A 20,662-nucleotide genomic window follows, 5' to 3' on the forward strand; every position below is an offset into this window, starting at 1 on the left:
AGATAAATATGCAATTTACAAAGAGATAAGACTCAGACTTTTCATCTCCTATACCCCCTAATGCACAGAAATTGTAGATTTAATAATTGGTCTTAAAAGACAAATGGATTGCTACTCCTGAATCTAATGGAGGAAGATTATTATTAATAAGTACCCTTTATAAAAAGATCCTTTGTTTCAGTCAAGGAGACTGACTATATATAACTCTTTCTTGCTTACTGACTAGTAAAACCAGGCAGCAAGTCAAATTACTTGTTGCATTTGGCTAGAACTTTAAATTGATAGCTTTCTATGTGTTGTCTTTGGATGACTGGACAGGAAGATGCTACTCATTTATTTATTTAATTTATTTATTTAAAAACACACACACAATAAATTCTGTTAATACAGGCAAGCCAAGTTGCTCCTCATGCCCCCATTCCATTTTTAAAACAGAAGAAACCTGTCTTATCACTACCCTTAACACAAGAACCACACAGGCATTTGGAAATTGCATTTGTAAGCATGTATGCAGGAATGTTTTCATATCAGGTAACTAACGTATTATGGCTTTCACAACATTGACATTTATAAAAAACAACAAATCAAACTGGAAAAAAAAAGGAAATGGAATGGATTCTTCCACTTCTTTGCTATTAATTCAAAAACAACGGCTTATAGTAGTTTTTGTGAATGCAAGTTTCACTTGATATATAAAAGAATAACTTGGGCTCTGAAGTCTTTACAGATAGCCATGCAGACTCCTATCGGGTACATGAATCGTCTTTGTAATGGCAACATCTTCATCCAAGTAGGGCTATTATTTTGGTTTTTGAAACAGTGAAGAGTTTGGTTACATGACAATATAGAAGTGGTAATTTTCTTCTTGTGATCTGAAAAATTCTTGGTGAAGTATTAAAACGTATTTATTTGGTTAGTATCTACATATTTTCCCAGAATATAGATCACACAGAAAAAGCATATACAAAACTCATCAATTATAGACACTCACAAACCACGAGCATGGAACCTGAATAATTCCCACTGGCACAACTACAGCCATGTGGGGTAAAGACTGGATATTATCCTGGCAATATGTTCCGAACTTTGAGATTTTCTTTAAGAAAATGCTTCAGATTAATTTAGCCCCAAGTCTTCTTCCACATAAACAATGGCTTTACATTATCAGACCAGATCATTTTTTTTAAAAAAATATGGCTGTTATAGAACCATAGAAATGTAGGGTTGGAAGGGACCTCAAGTAGTCATCAAGTCTGGCCCCCCTGCAATTAGGTAGGGCCAAGTCAGCCTAGACTATCCCTGATAGGTGTGTGTCTAATCTGTTCTTAAAAAAATCTCTAATGATAGGGATTCCACAACCTCCCTTGGAAAATTATTCCAGAGTTTAATTACCCTTTAGTTAGATTTTAGAAAAACTTTCTAATTATAATCTCCCTTGCTGCAGATTAAGCCCATTACTTCTTGTCCTACTCTCAGATGGTGATCAATTGTTCTTCATGTCATCTTCTTTGTAACAGCTCTCAACATATTTGAAGACTTATCAGGTCCCCTCTCAGTCATCTTTTCTCAAGATTAAACACTGCCTATTACAAATATATACATTGTTTTAGTGACGTCATTCCTAATGTTTCTGAGGACTATATTTTATGTTCGAGAAGATTTGTGGGTTTATGTTCAGATTAAATGTTAGCCCACATTCAAATTGCAACATATACTCAACTAATGGCTTGTCTACATGAACACTTAATTCGCAGCAAGCTGGGGTGTAAATCTACCCCACACTAGCTTGCTGCACACTATTGCCCATGTGGACCCTGCTGCCATGCACTAGAAGCTCCCTAGTGCACTTGAATCTATCCTCCATGGTAACAGGAGATCAAAGTGCAATAGGGAACTTGTAGTGTGTGGCAGCAGGGTCCATATGGACATGTCATACACAGCATACTATCGTGGGAGAGATTTACACCCCAGCTTGCTGAGAACTAAGTGTTCATGTAGACAAATCTTAAGCAAAAAGAAAAGGAGTACTTGTGGCACCTTAGAGACTAACCAATTTATTTGAGCATAAGCTTTCGTGAGCTACAGCTCACTTCATCGGATGCATCCAGCATGCATCCGATGAAGTGAGCTGTAGCTCACGAAAGCTTATGCTCAAATAAATTGGTTAGTCTCTAAGGTGCCACAAGTACTCCTTTTCTTTTTGCGAATACAGACTAACACGGCTGTTACTCTGAAACAAGTCTTAAGTAAGTGGCTTGAAATGTCCAGCACCCATAGCTCCCAGTTACTACAATGGGACCTGTTGGGGACTCAGTATTTCTGAGAATCAGGCAGGTACCTAAAAGTGGATTTAGGAACTCTTATTTTTGAAAATCTTGGTCTACATGTTCTTTATACTTTTTGTCATACGTGACAGTTTGGAAAAAAAATATCAGCCATTATGTAACAAGTTTTTTTTATTGTTGATATCTGCTGTGATCCGATTTCCCACATAAACCGGAGTATGTTTTTCCAAATATTATCCCTTAAATAGGGCTATAGCAATATCTGAAACTGCTGTCTGCACAATAACTATGGTGTCCAGTCTGTGTACAAATACTTAACATTGGCACCAGTTATGGAGTTAGATGTTGGTTGAAAGTTTCCACCTATGTTGCCCCCATCACCATAGGACCCGACGGCCTCACATATTAGTTCTCACACCACCTTGACAGGGTAGGGGAGCATTAGTAGGCTCATTTTATACATGTTCAAGTTGAAGCACAAAAATATTAAGTGACTTGCCCAAGGTCACACAGGCAATCTGTGGCAGAGTCTGAAGTTTAACCCAGATCCTGAATTTCAGTCTAATATCTCAAACACAGGACCATCTGTTCTCACTAATCAGTGTGCACATGGTAATCCCTCCTACCACCCTTTCACCGCCATATTTGGAAATATGGATCTGGAAACATGGATGTTTCTGAATGAACTGAATGTTGGAGACCATTGGCAGAGCTAACTGTATGCAAGGATTTGCTTCAGCTGTGGCTATGGCACAGGCAAAAAAGTTAGAGTCTAGTCTATTACATTAATTTTCAACTTATTTTGAAGGCCAAACTTCCAGTTGAAATAATTCATATTCTTTTTTTTATTATTAAAATATCCTCTCATAAAACCACTGAACTGCTCTTACATTAAAAACTTACTATGATCCCATTTGTTTCAGGAAAATTCTCTTTTCAAAATAGTCCTCATAGTTAGCACATCTAGTAAATGAAGGCATGCTATTAATTTTTTGTTTGAAAAAAACATGATATAGGATTGTCCTTACCTGGGCAGAAATACACTTTCCACTACGTAGAAGTCTTGCATAAGTACATCTCTGTCTGGCTTAGAGGTGAGGTTACCTACTGTGTATCCTATTCCCAGCTGAATAGCTCCTTTAATAGCAGATGATGCTGTCTGCAAAAGAAAATAAGCATTAGAATGCAAGTTTACTATATCTGGATTCCTGCTCTTTATCATGAGCTCTTTATCATGAGCACTCTTTGAGCAAAGCATTTTATTTTAATTAAATCTTTCTTTGGGATTGGTACCTGGTCAGCTTTACTTTTTCAGGTTGGAAAGCGGACGAGATTCACCTCTAACTGGAGTTAACCGCTACTCAGATAAAAAAGATTTAAAGAGATACTGTGATGTAGCTGACGCCTGAAATCTAAACACATCTTATAAAATAGGCATAGGCTGCGATTTTCAAAAATCGCTAAGGGATTTGGACATGGGAACTGTCCTAATTCCTATGGGAAATAGGCATTCAAATCCCTTCAAGAATTTTGAAATACCACCGATAATCTTACAGGGAATACCCTCACAAATTCTAAGGGCCAAACTCTGTATGCAGAGCTACTATGGATGCTGATATTTGAGTTTCAAAATATAGATTCTAGCTTAACTATAATGAAATATTTTATTATCTATTGGTGAGATTAACAGCAGCAGCAAAAGTGTCAACAGTTTAACACTGGTCATCAAGGGTGGCATTCAGTTCCAATTGTGTAGTAGAGACAATCATAACTGCTAGAAAAGAATATCAGAATCAACACCATTTTACTTTACACTTCGTAAGCTACTTAGGCTTTCTATTATGGTAGTCACCACCAGAGGCCCCAATCATGACTGGGCCCTCTGGTGCTAGGTACAGTACATACCTACAACACAGGGCCCAACTCTGCCATCCTTACATTGAATAACCTGTGAGTTTTGGCATTTACTTACATGGGAGCAGGGAATAGCCTTCACACAGTAGTGGGCAGTCCTGATTGTGGAGTAAGGGTGGTAGAATTGGGGTCAGAATGAGCGTCCCTGCCCTGCATAGCTTCTCAATAAAAGTGGCACACATGAGTGTAACAAGACAAAAGATGGGGACAGGAGCACAATGTTGCGTAGACCCCTGCTATGTGCATAATTTGCAGGTTTCAAGGCTTTTTTTAAAACAAACAAGAAGATAACGACAGTGAAAGACAGCTGAGTAAAATGTCAAAAATTCACACTGCAGATGAAAGCTTCTGAACCAGCACAACTTAATTGAACTAACTGGGAATTACAGTCGGAAGGGTTCCAATATCAGATACTAGATCTTACTTTAGTTCTCAGAAGTGCACGTGCTATGGTGACTGTATTTTTAAATGTGAAATGATGTAGCAATGTGTGCTTATTTTAAACAATTAACACTACATGCCAGGAAGACCTTGCACTTGCAGAACAGTTCATTTGGTGGAATAAAACAAGAGAGAGTCCTTACAGTGCTACTTCTATTGTAAAAAGGTTTGCTTGTGTGTGGTTAAGAAGATTCCCATTTCTCTTTCCCTGAAAAGCCTTGATTCATGAACGATTAATGCCCTGCATAAGCACTAATTATGTCACTTCATTTAAGTTGGTATTCATGCAGACAGATTCTTGGTACACAACTGGACACCCATCTAGTACACGGCTGGAAAGAGGGCTGGAGACTGAAAATATAGCAGATAATGAGGAACTGCAACTTATTATTGACAGAGGATTACAGATAAGTCAGGTGGAAAAGCAACTGGGAACCTAAGAGGACATTAATCTTGCCATCACAGCTGGGCCAGAACATGAGCTGTTCCTGAAGGTTTCTCCAAGTGGGCACAAGTTACCATGTATAGCCTTGTAGTGCGGAAGTCCTAAGTTTTTTTCATACTGTGGACCAGATCTTAACAGAAAGATTGTTTTCTAGATCACCTCCACTTCCATTCATGATTGCCATCAGGAGCAGAGTTGATCAGCGTAATCAATCACCACCCCGGTAGCAACCACAGCAATTGTTTACATGAAAAAGTAATATTGGGAAAGTATTTATTGGGTTTTTGGTTTATTTTAATACAACTTATAGCAGCTAGAAGCAAAGGGGAGAGCCAGCACCATGTTCCCAGCCAGCATTCACTGGAGGCTCACAGACCATAGAGCCACTGGTATACTCTTTACACCAAATTCCAAAAGCATGGTGGCCCAAGCATGCCCTTAACTGAGAGTCAATCCAGTATTTACAGTTGCATCAGATGACAAGATAATGTGTATTTTTAAAAATATGTTGGAATCTTTCACTAAGAACATTTGTTCCAGTTTAAAATATTTTATTTTGTTCTTAAGAGTGCAATCAGGGGGAGAAGTGCGAGGGAAGATGACAGACTTAAGCGATTTTACAGCTGGTCCCTGAGCCTTAAGGGAAGCACTTCTCTCTGGCTATGTCTACACTATGAACCTTACAGCAGCAGCGGTACACGGTCTTCCGCGTACCTGCTCTATGCCAGCGCAAAAGTTCTCTCCCGCCAGCATAATTAAGCCATCACCAATGAGTGGTGGTAGCTGTATGTTTTTTTCCCCCCACACCCCTGACTAACAAAAGTTTTGCCAACAAAAGTGCTAGTGTAGACAAAGCCTTAATTCCCCTATCTTATTACTGCAACAATATATTTATTGGAGGTTAAAATCCCTTACGGTCGGTGGGAAAATTCCACCCTCAATTGCATTTTCTCTATACTCATGGTTCCCTTTCACAGTATTCCAGGGCAGCAGTACAGTAGACGATCAAGTTTCATACCCTGTCTGGTATATTTTTAAATTCCCTTTCAAGACTCCAGTGCAGTAGAGTCGGCAATAAAGTTCAGGGACTTTCAGTTAGAAGAGTTCTCTCCTTTTAGAGTTTGAAATTGATTTTTCTTCATTTTAGCCTTATATGAAGGTTCAGAAGTTACCCCTTAGCCTTAGCATAACTGCACAATGATTCCAAGATCACATAACTGGGAATCAGCATACTTTAGAGTACTAGAAACAGCAGCATGAGAACCATCCGCATGATCAACATGGATATGTAGGTTTCATTAACCTCATGCTATGAAACCAATTAGCTTCTTGTCTGATGTTCTACACCATGAAATAAGTTTTGCGTCTGTTACTGAAAATGGTTGTAGAGCCCACCATATTATTCAACTCCTTTTCCTTTTATTTTCTCTGCACATATCTGAATCACACTTACATGGACTGTTGGCCACTCCCACTCAGATTCATGCATGCTAATATTTCTGAACATTCTGTTGCTACATACTGTCCAACCCATACTTCTGCCTAGTTGCATAATTAAACTGCTCGTTAAATAGCACCATCTGGGCCAAAATCTGCCCTCAGCTATGCATACACAACTCCTACGACTTCAGTTGGATTGCACATTATGCCACTGCACAAAAAGCAGATTTTTGGCCCCTTATGTTTAATGCTTGAGCAACCACTCATCTGCCCTTTCAGAAACAAAGTGATCTGATCAACAGAAATTTTTTTTTTAAATTTGCAATAAAAACGAAAAAGATTGCCTTCCTTGAGGTTTAGAGCAATGTACTTTAGAAAATAAATATATATTTACTTGTAAACATGGAGACTCAAAAATATATTACAGATAAAACTTCTAAGGACTTTTGTAGTTTTTCTAGATGAAATATAAAATGTACAAATTTACTTACAATTCAGATGCTTTTTCTACATTAAATTGAAGATAGTTACCACATACAAGACCTTGCTATACTAATGGCAAAATACTTGTATAGAGTGGCACAGTTAAAAGGGTTCTCATCTTATTTATTGGTAGTTAAGATATTACGAGATTGAGGTATAAACTAGACTTACAATAGGAAATAGTACTAGAGCTGGTAGTATCGTACTGGTAAAAACGGCACTTTTTAAAATGGCACCTACTGTATTGTACAGGAGGAAAACCACAATGCCAAGAGCCCCGCCTCTTTCAAACTATGGTACAATCACCGCAAATGAGAAGAGCACTCTGGAATTTTTGAAGTTGTTTCGGTTTGAGACACACACACACACGTTCCCCATCCCTGTTGCAGTTCAAAGAGGAGAAAAGGGTCAGAAAAAGCCTAGAAGCCAGCAGGAGGAGCAGAACAGAACTGAAGTGGCATGCCTCTTTCCCCAGTATTCAGAATAACCTCATGACCCCCTGAGGGGGTCCCAACCCCCAGTTTGAGAACCCCTGGTTTATTCTAAGCTGCAAGTTGATTTTAAATTTTTGTCTTATTAATGTATTTTGATAGACACACACAGAATGGGACCAGTTCAGTGTGGGGACAAAGTTGCATTCCACGGAGGCCTGCAGCATTCCACAGTGCGCTGAGGGGGTTCCAGGAATAGTTATGCCTTTTTGAGTAAAAATTCCTCCCAGACAGATTTCAGAGTGGTAGCCGTGTTAGTCTGTATCAGCAAAAAGAACGAGGAGTCCTTGTGGCACCTCAGAGACTAACAAACTTGAGCATAAGCTTTCGTGAGCTACAGCCCATTTCGTCGGATGCATGCAGTGGAAAATACAGGTCTAGATGATGATGATGTCATCAACGTAGCGCAAGTAGAGTAGGGGCGTTAGGGGACGAGAGCTGAGGAAGCGTTGTTCTAAGTCAGCCATAAAGTCGTTGGGTACCTGCCTGGCCCCACAGTATGCCAACATCTTTATGGCTGACTCATAACAACGCTTCTGGGGCGGGGGCCAGGCTGTCTGGGGAAGCACAGCTTTCCCTACCCGGACCTCCATATAGTTTTGCAACCCTGATGTGGCCCTCGGGCCAAAAAGTTTGCCCATCCCTGATCTGGACCCATGGAAAAGAAGCCCTTGAGGAATTCCACCATGATTTCAACAATTTCCATCCCACCATCAACCTCAGCCTGGACCAGTCCACACAACAGATCCACTTCCTAGACACTAAAGAGCTAATAAGCGATGGTCACATAACCACCACCCTATACCGGAAACCTACTGACCGCTATACTTACCTATATGCCTCCAGCTTTCATCCAGACCACACCACACCACACAATCCACTGTCTATAGGCAAGCTCTAAGATACAACCACATTTATTCCAACTCCTCAGACAGAGACAAACACCTACAAGATCTCTATCAAGCATTCTTACAACCACAATACCCACCTGCTGAAGTGAAGAAACAGACTGACAGAGCCAGAAGGGTGCCCAGAAGTCACCTACTACAGGACAGGCCCAGCAAAGAAAGTAACAGAAAGCCACTAGCTGTCACCTAAAGCCCGCAACTAAAACCTCTCCAGCATCATCAAGGATCTAGCACCTATCCTGAAGGACAATTCCTCTAGATAAGATCTTCCTACTGTATTTTCCACTGCATCCATCTGATGAAGTGGGCTTTAGCCCACGAAAGCTTACGGTCAAATAAATTTGTTAGTCTCTAAAGGTGCCACAAGGACTCCTTGTTCTTTTTGCTGATACAGACTAACACAGCTACCACTCTGAAATCTCTATGGCACCAGACTTCCACACTGAGCACAGGACTGTGCCCAACTGAGCCCTTTAGAAGATCAGTGTGTTCAGTTGGTAGATTAGCAAATTGTGAAAATAGTAATATTAGAGGATGCTACTGTGAAGTCATTTTTCTCAAGTCTTAAGTTTTATCATTGTAAATTGTGACCCACCCAGATATCTTTGACTGGAATCAACAAGTTATGAAGTTTAAGGTTAGCCCTGGTGTCCATGTGTACAAATTTGAAATGGACTCCCCTTCCTTCACCTCCCCCCATTAAAGCCCCCATGTAAATAACCAGGGCTTCAATTTTTCAGGGTTTATTATAATTTCATTTTGGGGGGGTTATTTTTAGCAATTTGAGTTTTATGTAGATATCCAAAAAAATCAATTTTTTTCTCTTTGTATACAGTGTATATCATAATCTCTCTTTTCTAAAGTATCGGGGGGGTTGTTTGTTTATTAGTTAACACCTGAAATCAGAAGCCCTAAAATAACTTGGTTTTCATTGTGGGATGTACTTGTATCCCTTTCTTTTTTTTTTTTTTTGGGGGGGGGTAATATATTGATTTTAAATTTCAAAAAAAGTATGCAGTTTTCTTTATACATGCTTACATTGAAAAGTTTGTGTAGCAGAAACATGTTACTTGGATACTAAAATAATAGCAGGCCATGACAAAAGGCTATAGAATAAAGCCACTACATCATACAGGTATTCACAGTCAACTCTGTACCAATAGTTACTTTCTCCCTAATGAAAATATTCTCAGTCTTGATATATTGCGAGGTGTATTACTACCTCAACACATAGTAAATAGATTTCTGTCTTCTCTATCTCACGCTGAGCTGAAATCCTGTAACTAGCTGACATGCAAACAGTTTCTGAATAATACAATAAACAAGACCTTAAATCCTTTCAAATGGGGTATTAAGTCACCACATGATCCTGTGAATGTAATAACTAAGATTTTAATGATATTATGCTGGCTACAGACACAGAGTTTTCTATTTTAAGCTGGATCTGTGGAACTCACCACTCTATATTTATGCTGCCTAACATTTTATATAGAGGAAATTATTAAATGGTTTCATTTCAACAAGTTTTGTTAGTGACCTTATGAGCTGGCTGCAAGGTTACAGAAAAGATGGTCTTCATAAAAAAAAGAAAAAATTACGGTTGACAAATTTAGATTCTATAGTTGTCGGAGGAGGCATTGCCTGTTGCTAAATTATTTCCATGAGAATTTGAAGGCTGCTGTTACCTGCAGCCATGTAAATTAATGGGAAAACTCCCATTGATATAATGGTAAAAGATTGGCCCTGGGCACAGGACACTACAGAATAAAATATTTCAGATAATTATGAAGATAAAGCATTTAAAACAGTAAAAGACCCAGCCATGTCAAAAGGCCACGTGCTCCCCTTACTATGTAAAGGGGACATTCACATAGCAGAAGTTCTGCACAAAGACTGAAGGGAGAACTGAAGGAGAAGAGATGAGTAGGGCATTGGAATAGGCTCCATTTCATTTTACTTAGATTGCCTATAGACAATCTGTTTTGTGCAACAGTGATACATGTTAACAGGAGATCACCATAAGCAAACAAGTGAGATAAAGGGTAGAAGAATCATAGAAGATGCTGAATTCAATCTTTTTACTTTTTTAAAAAGAAAAAAGGAAAAAAGTTCAATAGCTTAAATAAGCCCCAAGATCCAACTGAATCTCTTAGTGGGTTGCTCCCCTCCTTCTACGCTCTGCCAGTGACAACAGGTTTTCTAATCCATTCAGCCATTTCTCCCATAAACATCTCTTCCCCTTCCCCCCACACCCGTAAATGATCACAAATGAATCAAATTCCCTCCCTACTCTGGTCCACTGTGGGTATGTCTACACTGCAAAGAAAAACCCGCAGCACCAAGCTTCAGAGACCAGGTCAACAGACTGGGGCTCATCTGTCTTGGGCTGCAGGGCTAAAAGTAGCAGTGTAGACATTCAGGCTCAGGCTGTAGTCCAGGCACTGAGGCCCTCCCCCCGACTCGCTGGGTTTCAAAGTCTGGCTTCATCCCAAGCCAGAACATCTACATTGTTATTTTTAAGCCTTGCAGCCTGAGCCCTGCAAGCCTGAATCAATTGATCCAGGCTCTGTGACTTGGTGCCACAGGATTTTCTTTACAGTGTAGAAATACCTTAAGTCACTATTCTTTCTTCATTTAATTTGTATTCACAGGCTCAGATTTTCTGCAATGTCCCAAATAAGCAATCATGGTACCCACTGCTACATTATACACACTATACACACACGCACATAGAATCATAGAATCATAGAATATCAGGGTTGGAAGGGACCCCAGAAGGTCATCTAGTCCAACCCCCTGCTCAAAGCAGGACCAATTCCCAGTTAAATCATCCCAGCCAGGGCTTTGTCAAGCCTGTCCTTAAAAACCTCTAAGGAAGGAGATTCTACCACCTCCCTAGGTAACGCATTCCAGTGTTTCACCACCCTCTTAGTGAAAAAGTTTTTCCTAATATCCAATCTAAACCTCCCCCACTGCAACTTGAGACCATTACTCCTCGTTCTGTCATCTGCTACCATTGAGAACAGTCTAGAGCCATCCTCTTTGGAACCCCCTTTCAGGTAGTTGAAAGCAGCTATCAAATCCCCCCTCATTCTTCTCTTCTGCAGGCTAAACAATCCCAGCTCCCTCAGCCTCTCCTCATAACTCATGTGTTCCAGTCCCCTAATCATTTTTGTTGCCCTTCGCTGGACTCTCTCCAATTTATCCACATCCTTCTTGAAGTGTGGGGCCCAAAACTGGACACAGTACTCCAGATGAGGCCTCACCAATGTCGAATAGAGGGGAACGATCACGTCCCTCGATCTGCTCGCTATGCCCCTACTTATACATCCCAAAATGCCATTGGCCTTCTTGGCAACAAGGGCACACTGCTGACTCATATCCAGCTTCTCGTCCACTATCACCCCTAGGTCCTTTTCTGCAGAACTGCTGCCTAGCCATTCGGTCCCTAGTCTGTAGCTGTGCATTGGGTTCTTCCGTCCTAAGTGCAGGACCCTGCACTTATCCTTATTGAACCTCATCAGATTCCTTTTGGCCCAATCTTCCAATTGGTCTAGGTCCTTCTGTATCCTATCCCTCCCCTCCAGCGTATCTACCACTCCTCCCAGTTTAGTATCATCCGCAAATTTGCTGAGAGTGCAATCCACACCATCCTCCAGATCATTTATGAAGATATTGAATAAAACCGGCCCCAGGACCGACCCTTGGGGCACTCCACTTGATACCGGCTGCCAACTAGACATGGAGCCATTGATCACTACCCGTTGAGCCCGACAATTTAGCCAGCTTTCTACCCACCTTATAGTGCATTCATCCAGCCCATACTTCCTTAACTTGCTGACAAGAATACTATGGGAGACCGTGTCAAAAGCTTTGCTAAAGTCAAGAAACAATACATCCACTGCTTTCCCTTCATCCACAGAACCAGTAATCTCATCATAAAAGGCGATTAGATTAGTCAGGCATGACCTTCCCTTGGTGAATCCATGCTGGCTGTTCCTGATCACTTTCCTCTCATGCAAGTGCTTCAGGATTGATTCTTTGAGGACCTGCTCCATGATTTTTCCAGGGACTGAGGTGAGGCTGACTGGCCTGTAGTTCCCAGGATCTTCCTTCTTCCCTTTTTTAAAGATTGGCACTACATTAGCCTTTTTCCAGTCATCCGGGACTTCCCCGGTTCGCCACGAGTTTTCAAAGATAATGGCCAGTGGCTCTGCAATCACAGCTGCCAATTCCTTCAGCACTCTCGGATGCAACTCGTCCGGCCCCATGGACTTGTGCACGTCCAGCTTTTCTAAATAGTCCCTAACCGCCTCTATCTCCACAGAGGGCTGGCCATCTCTTCCGCATTTTGTGATGCCCAGCGCAGCAGTCTGGGAGCTGACCTTGTTAGTGAAAACAGAGGCAAAAAAAGCATTGAGTACATTAGCTTTTTCCACATCCTCTGTCACTAGGTTGCCTCCCTCATTCAGTAAGGGGCCCACACATTCCTTGGCTTTCTTCTTGTTGCCAACATACCTGAAGAAACCCTTCTTGTTACTCTTGACATCTCTGGCTAGCTGCAGCTCCAGGTGCGATTTGGCCCTCCTGATAACATTCCTACATGCCCGAGCAATATTTTTATACTCTTCCCTGGTCATATGTCCAACCTTCCACTTCTTGTAAGCTTCTTTTTTGTGTTTAAGATCCGCTAGGATTTCACCATTAAGCCAAGTTGGTCGCCTGCCATATTTACTATTCTTTCGACTCATCGGGATGGTTTGTCCCTGTAACCTCAACATATATTAAACATATATTTAACATATATTAAATAAAGATGAGGGACCTTAATTGAGCCACCAAGATGAGCACATGCCTGAACAGAGTAATTGCACAACAACATTGATATAATTATCGCCCTTATTCACCCAGTCCCCTTCCTTTTGTGTCACTCAGTTTTAGACATGACAAAATGAGTGAGATTATAAACTCACTGGGGAAAGGACATGTCTTCCTGCTCACCTGTGTAGCACCTAGCATGCTAGCGTGGGATACAAAATAACTACTCTCTCTGTGCCTCTGGTCCTCATATATACAGAGAGAAAATACTTGCTTTTTTCCACCCCTTGTCTGCCTTGTCTATTTAGACACTGAACTCTTCAGGACAGGGATTTACTATGTCTATACACAGCACCTAGCATAGTGGGCCCAAGGTCTTAGTTAGGACCTTTAAGTGCTGTAATACTATTATTATTATTAAATACTTGTAAGCAGTGTCAGGATGAGCTCCACCCTGACATCTGGTGGTGAAGTGTGGCAAGTTGTGGAAAAGAACTTCAGGGGCTGATCTCATTTGCATAGGCACACCCACCCCACCTAGAATGAGGCCATAGCTGCCCAAATGGTCACTTTGGCTGCTGTGGGATCCCCAGTGTCTCTGTTATTGGAGCAGGAAGAATAAATTGTTATTACCCTGATTATGGGAACTGTGCTTGGAACTGTACTTGGCCTTTTGTTATGATGGAGGGACTCACCATCAACTAAGTAGCACTCGCTAGGCAAGGGTCATGGGTTCCAAAACTCGGTGAATTGAGAGAGGCTGGGGACAAGTATTCATACTTGGTGGCATGGGCCCCTGGGTGAGGGCCTTACATACTAATTGCACTTCCTCCTCTCTCCGCTGTGGAATATCAGAGCTAATTTTGATTCCATTAGGAGTCTAGTTACAGGCTGCTGAGCTCACTTTGGGCTAATGGTGTACCAGCACTGAGGCTCCCCTACTACAAGCTGAATTCACCAAAGAGCTGAACTGACTAAGAGCTGAAATCACTGAGCGTTGTGTTAAGTAGTGGGGGAGCCTGAAGATATATTGTGGAGCAGTTTGTGGGACAGCTGGAGTGCCTTGTAGACAGGCTAGTGGAGCAGTTCATTAGACGGCGGGAGCTGCTTGTGGGACGTGCAGCGGAGCAGTTGGTGGACTGGCTGGTGGAGCAGCGGAGCAGAGCGAAGGCCTATGGAGCTGTAGGGCAGTCAGCTTCAGATCATGTAAGGTACCCCTTACCTCTCTCCCCCTCCCCCCCATCTCCACCCAGGTTGGGAGGTAAACCTCTGCAGATAAACTTTCGAACTCTGGGGCTGCCCTGACCAGGGACAGACTTTTGGGTCATTGGACTTTTGGGACTTTGGGTGATTTGGGGTTGCTAGACTCAAGAACCAAAGGGAAAGGACATGCCCCAATTTGCTTGGGGTGTGTTTTTTTTTTTGCTCATGGGTTGTGTTACAAATCCTGTTGGTGGTGTTTCCCCAACATAATGCCACATTGTTTCTCTCTGTTATTAAAAGGCTTTTTGCTACACTCAGACTATGTGCTTGCGAGAGGGGAAGTATTGCCTCTTGGAGACGCCCAGCAGGGGTGGTATATATTTGTCCCAGGTCACTGGGTGGGGGCTCGAGCCGGTATGCATTGTGTTATTGGAATGAACCCCCTAGATACTGAACCCAGCCCTTGTTGCTGCCAACTCTGACGAGCAGAAGGGTTACATACTAATAACCATCTTGCTCTTTATTAGTGCAATAAGGAATGGTAGGGATAGTTAAGTGCCCAAAATTGGGCCTTTCCATCATTCACGGTTTCTTGCCCAAGGGCAAGAACATTTATAGGGAAATTGTCAGTGACTTGTTCTGTCCTGCAGCCATGATTCCTGTAAGGAGACTTCCAGTGGCCCATTCCCTTCTACCACGGCCTGTGCAGAAAGCTGCTGTTGCCCCACTCTCCTGTCTTGCTGCTTGTGGGGATTTAGCCAAATGCGGCTGATTCTGTATCCCATAACACCCCTGTCCTGTATGCCACAAGCAACCCATCCTTCTCTCCTGCTCCCTGCCTGCTTGGTGCTAGTAGCCTGCTTCCCCTGGCTGTTGTAGTACTGTTTTGTTTACATTTGCTACTCTTATCTCCACAATTCAAGTCCCAGAGTTCCAACTGGTTTATAATATTTCATTACACTATTCAACTATATTCAGTACATCTTCCTTTAGAAACCCTGGTGTCTATTAAATGAGACTCCGCATTGCAGTTTCACATTGGAGGATAGTTTCTGTTAAACTACTTCCCCCTCTGGGGCTCACATGATACAGATACAACTCCTAAATGAGAGAAGTCCCTAACTGAAGGATGATTTACATGAAGGTACATGGTATATAATTTTTAAATGGTCAGTGTAATTCATTTAAATAATATCACCACTGCACAATGATAAATCTGAAAAAGGGACTAAAGGTAAAAGGCAGTCATTTTGCAGGCAGGACTCCCACTAATTTCAATGAAATACTAGAAATTTCCTTTCTTTTTTAAAACTCAAAATGATTCGGGTCAGCTTTGAGTCACGTTCATGCTCTAGGAATTTTTGACTACAAGGAAGCATTTGTTCTTCAGTCATACATACTTATCATAAGTAACAATCTACACACATGAGCTTTTCCAATCCCATGATAATACCTTTCCCATTCTCATGAAATAAAAACAGACTTGACAGATTTCTATGAATCTTAAGCCAAACCACTTAAGGTGAGCACATGTTGCACAGTGATATTTCCTCTCCTAGTCACATTTTGAAAGATGTTAAAGCAGTGATAATTTTATTTTTATTATTGTGGGTTAGGTACTGGCTGTGTCCAGTAAACTTTATATTCACTGCTGCTGCTAAGACCACATCCAGCTCTGGGCGGATGCCGAGCCATTGATACAGTCCCCGTTTTAATTGTTCTTTTCTGGGGCGTTTTTTTGTGGTAAATTTCCTGACTTCGCTGGTCATTTTTGAGGCAGTCACACTTTCGACATTTTTCGTCTCATGTCACTGTTGTAACATAACTACTCAAAAATAAAGGTCTCTCCCTCATTTTTAAAAGGGCTGAGCTGCATAAGCCCACTGTTTCACCACCATTTGTAACTATGAGTCGCTGCATTCTAGTATCCCCAATTTCGGAATGCGCTCTCACTACCAGCAAGTACATCCACCTGTTTGTGGTACTCCTGGATCTGGGACTGCAGTCCCTCATAAACCCCTTTCTCCGACCTTGGGACTGCTGGGTAGGTGGACACTACTAGTTGGCTTTTCCTCTCCAGATTACAAGGTCACCTTTGTTTTTATTGCTGCACATCTGCCGTGTTGGCAGCAAATGTGACTTCCAGACCAAACCTAATTCTAATTGCAATAAAACAGTCTATCACTTAACAGTAGGAAAAAAGAAAACATTTACTCTTATCTTATAGATGCAGTTATGGGAAGCTACAGGGAGTGGTGGGTCAGGAGAGGTACAAAAGTTTAGTGGCAAAGATATAGGGGCAGTTACAAAGGTTAAAGGTCAGCAGTAGTAAGAGGCTGTCTGTCCTCTCCTCATCTCAGAAAGCCATTAGTTACACAGTTCTATTCCCTATTCTTGATCCATCCCTCTTTCCTGCCCCTTAGAATAACATCTCAACAGAACTCCATGAAACAATGGTGGTTACTCTTTACAATGACTAATATTTTTAATTTAATTGCACTGCAACTTCCTTTCCTTGTAATTCCTAAGTCAAAACAATTGCAACATTGTTCTCCTTTTCATATCAATTTCACTTTCTGATATGCTGTGCTCTTCAAAAGGGGGTTGGGAAATAGATTTCTTGTAACTGTTTTATGAATGGTTGTGATCACTGCTGGGCAGCTCGGCAGGAAATTCAATTAAAAATCACTGTTTTTCTAGCTTAAAAGTTACTAAAAAATTTTTCCTGCCTAGCTTTAATCAGAGCATCCTGTATACTATTAAGCTGAGTAAAAGAGCATCTGAGATATTTGTTCATTTTTGCCACTGTTTGAAAATGTCTAAGCTTAGACGTTTTCAAAGAGTGTTTGGTGATTCTGGGTGCCCAATTTGAGAAAACCTGGGCCTCACTTTCGGAAATGCTGAGCACCCATAACTCTAAGTGACATCCTTGAGAGCTGAGGGTGACAATACACTTAAAGAAAACAAGCACTCAGTCAGAGGTCACTTGTGAGAACGTTGACCTTAATTTTAATATTCTAGGCCAGATTTATTTACATCACCCATTCAGTGTTGCACATAAACAGAGAGGTCCAGGTTCACGTTGGCTTCTATACCAGCTTCCACCTGTGTATCCCTTCTCTGCCCCGCTAGGGACCTGCAGTTGACTAGCACAGCCCAAGATGTGGTGGGTGATAGTAGGGGAGAGGGGACATAGCTATGGCAACTAAATTTAGTGCATTCACACTGCAGGCTCCCTCAGCAGGGTTTGTATAGTATCTGTGGTGGAAATTGAAGCCCTCACTCATCACCTTTCTTTACTTGGGTGCATTTACCCCCAGGGGTGCAGTGACCCATGCTGGAAAAGGGAATACATAAATTACAGCCACAATGAACCTGATCCACTCTGTTTAAGTGCAACATTGAATGGGTTATGTAAAGCATTTGTTATAAAATGCAAAGTAGAAGGAACTGAAGATAGATAAAGCTGAGGTGCAAAGTCTGATTTTAGGGTAAAGGTTGTCAGTAAATACATAATCTAGGTATTAGTAAACTCACTGCAACTTCCAGAACAGAGGCAATAAATGCTTTCCACATTTGCTTTGACTTCAGCCTTGCCTTTATTATTATTATACATACTCCAACATGGGCCAGTGGATTCCCCATCATAGTGGCAAGAGACAGGAGACTCCTAAAATCCAGTTTACCCTTCACTGGGGAGCAGATCTGGGAGCTGCTCTGCGGCTGGGAACATGCAGAAATTCCATGCCCTAATCAGGGCCTTAGGCCTCCTCTGTTGCCTTTTGCAACTTGCACAAGAACCACAGCCGAGGCTACAGAATCCTTTGAGGCAATCAGCAGAGATTGTAAACCCTAATGGATATCTCAAGCAAGTGATGACCTCCTCAGGCACCCAGAAGATTGTGAGAGGTACCCAGCAGAAGTTTGAGGGCTTGTCTACACTACTCGCCAGATCGGCAGGCAGTGATCAATCCAGCAGGGGTAGATTTAACGTGTCTACTATAGTGAAGACACCGCAGTAAGTAGATCTAAGTATGTCAACTTCAGGTACACTATTCATGTAGCTGAAGTTACATATCTTAGATCGACCCTGGGCGGTAGTGTAGTCAAGCCCCTAATCTAGGGCACTCTGCTATGGAGGGTTAGGTCTACACTGCAGCTGGGATCATGTCTCCCAACCTGGGCAGACAGACTTGCCAGTTTTGCTCAGGCTAGAGCACAAACAGCAGCACTGTGGCTGTTGGGGCATGGACAGTAGCGCAGGTTAGCTGCCTGAGTAGAAGCCCACCTGACTCACTGGGTCAGTATTTGGATGGCTAGCCTGTGCCCCTGCACCTGTTGGAACATCCACACCGCGAATTTTGGCACATTAGCTTGAGAAGAGCTTGTGTGTGTCCATCAACCCGAGATGGGAGGCACGCTTCTACCCGCAGAGCGGACATACCCTAAGCTCTTTTGATAAATGTTTCATACCTATTTGGCTCACAGAGCTTTCAGGCCCCAAATGGTGTGTCTGAAGCTTTTAGTTTCCTTGAAATCATATCATCTGGTTTACAGAGCATACAGAATCCACTGGCCATATCTGCATAGTTTGGGATCTTGAACTAAAGTTATTCAATTTCTTCAGTTTAAAAACTGTGTTGGGTGTATCTTGAAGATTCTGTATTTCTTTAGCCGAATTATTTGATTAGAGAGATTACAAACCCTCAGGATATATCTAGAATATTTATAAACTCAGCAAAACCAATCAAGAAGTTTATAAATTCAGCCAAAACTTAAAAATAGGTCCCAGAGATTCAAATGTTTGTGGTGAATAACTCCAAAATGAACAAGCTGTCGAAAAGCTACGTCTGTCAAACAAAAAAATTGTGATTTATCAGAAGATTAAAAATAGTCACAATTAATCAGTTTTAATCAAACTGTTAAACAGAATACCAATTTAAATTTATTATAAATATTTGTGGATGTTCTTCAAATATATTGATTTCAATTACAATACAGAATACAAAGTGCACAGTGCTCACTATTTATTACAAATATTTGCACTGTAAAAAGTTATAGTATTTTTCAATTCACCTCATTCAAGTTCTGTAGTGCAATCTCTATCGGGAAAGTGCAGCTTACAAATGTAGTTTTTTTTGTTTGTTTTTTAAACATAACTGCACTCCAAAAACAAAACAACGTAAAACTTTAGAACCTACAAGTCCACTTAGTCTTACTTCTTGTTAAGCCAATTGCTAAGACAAACAAGTTTGTTTACATTTATAGGAGATAATGCTGCCCACTTCTTACTTACAATAAAATTATAGTATTTTGTGATTAGTTACTATGTACTTTAGTTTCTACGTTTATTTTGTGATTCTTTTCCATAGCTACCTGTCAACAGGAGTCATTCATATTACTTGCTCTTTAAGGAATTTTTATATATATATATATATTTTTAACACACACATAGTTAAAATGTATTGGAAAATACAGAAGGACCAAGATTATTAAAATCTATTTCTCTCTGGACATGGAAAATAGAATATACTACTAAGGCTCATATTTATACCACTTCTTTTTATCTTATGGGTCACTGGATTTTACATCACAAGTAGAAATTTTCCATGTATCATATTCCTTTTTTGTATGTATTTTATAAATATGACTAAACCTCTGCAAACATTATAGTCACTGCCTATTACTCTGAGAGATGAATACACAGGAAATAAGCTATTAAGAAGCAAAATACAATATCAAAGGCACAAGCCACATGTGTGTGTCTTATAAATATTTAAAAAGCAAAATTATTAGGTGCCAAATTCAGCCCTTCTGTAAAGCGGGTGCAACTCCATTGACTTCAGTAGAGTTGCACCAGAACTGAATGTGGCCCTAATGGTTTGGTTTTATTTTTGCCATCTGAACATTACTAAATCTTTAAATGTTACAGTATGTATTTACAAGGAGTCTGTCTGCTGGGTTAGACTCCTACAAAGCCTTTTCAGGTCCAAATTCAGCAAAGCACTTAAGCACATGCTTATGTACTTTACTTAATCAGCACTTTAGTAAAGTACTATAAATTGTTAGTACTGGGGCAGCGGCCCTCCAGTTAGAGAGACAGTTGTGATGTTGTGGGTAGGTGTGTTACTCTGGGAGATGATAGTTTTAAAATCCTACTGAGGCTCAAGAGGAGCCCAGCCAAACATGGCCGGCCGGGAGAGTCATTGAATTAGCACATCTCTGGGCCAGGAC

At 41.1% G+C, this 20,662-nt stretch overlaps 1 protein-coding gene across 7 annotated transcripts in view; it reads right to left on the reverse strand.

The window, feature by feature from the left end:
• The window catches only part of PIP5K1B (phosphatidylinositol-4-phosphate 5-kinase type 1 beta), a 167,491-nt gene that overhangs the window by 89,902 nt on the left and 56,927 nt on the right, over positions 1–20,662 (reverse strand). For all 7 annotated transcript variants that reach the window (XM_084628257.1, XM_084628253.1, XM_084628254.1 and 4 more), the window contains one exon: positions 3,314–3,444. In XM_084628257.1, the coding sequence (XP_084484383.1) occupies positions 3,314–3,444 (131 nt within the window). The remainder of the gene's footprint in view (positions 1–3,313; positions 3,445–20,662) is intronic.

The sequence above is a fragment of the Lepidochelys olivacea genome (assembly GCF_965140295.1).
Source record: "Lepidochelys olivacea isolate rLepOli2 genome assembly, chromosome: 5".
Lineage (NCBI taxonomy): Eukaryota > Metazoa > Chordata > Testudines > Cheloniidae > Lepidochelys > Lepidochelys olivacea.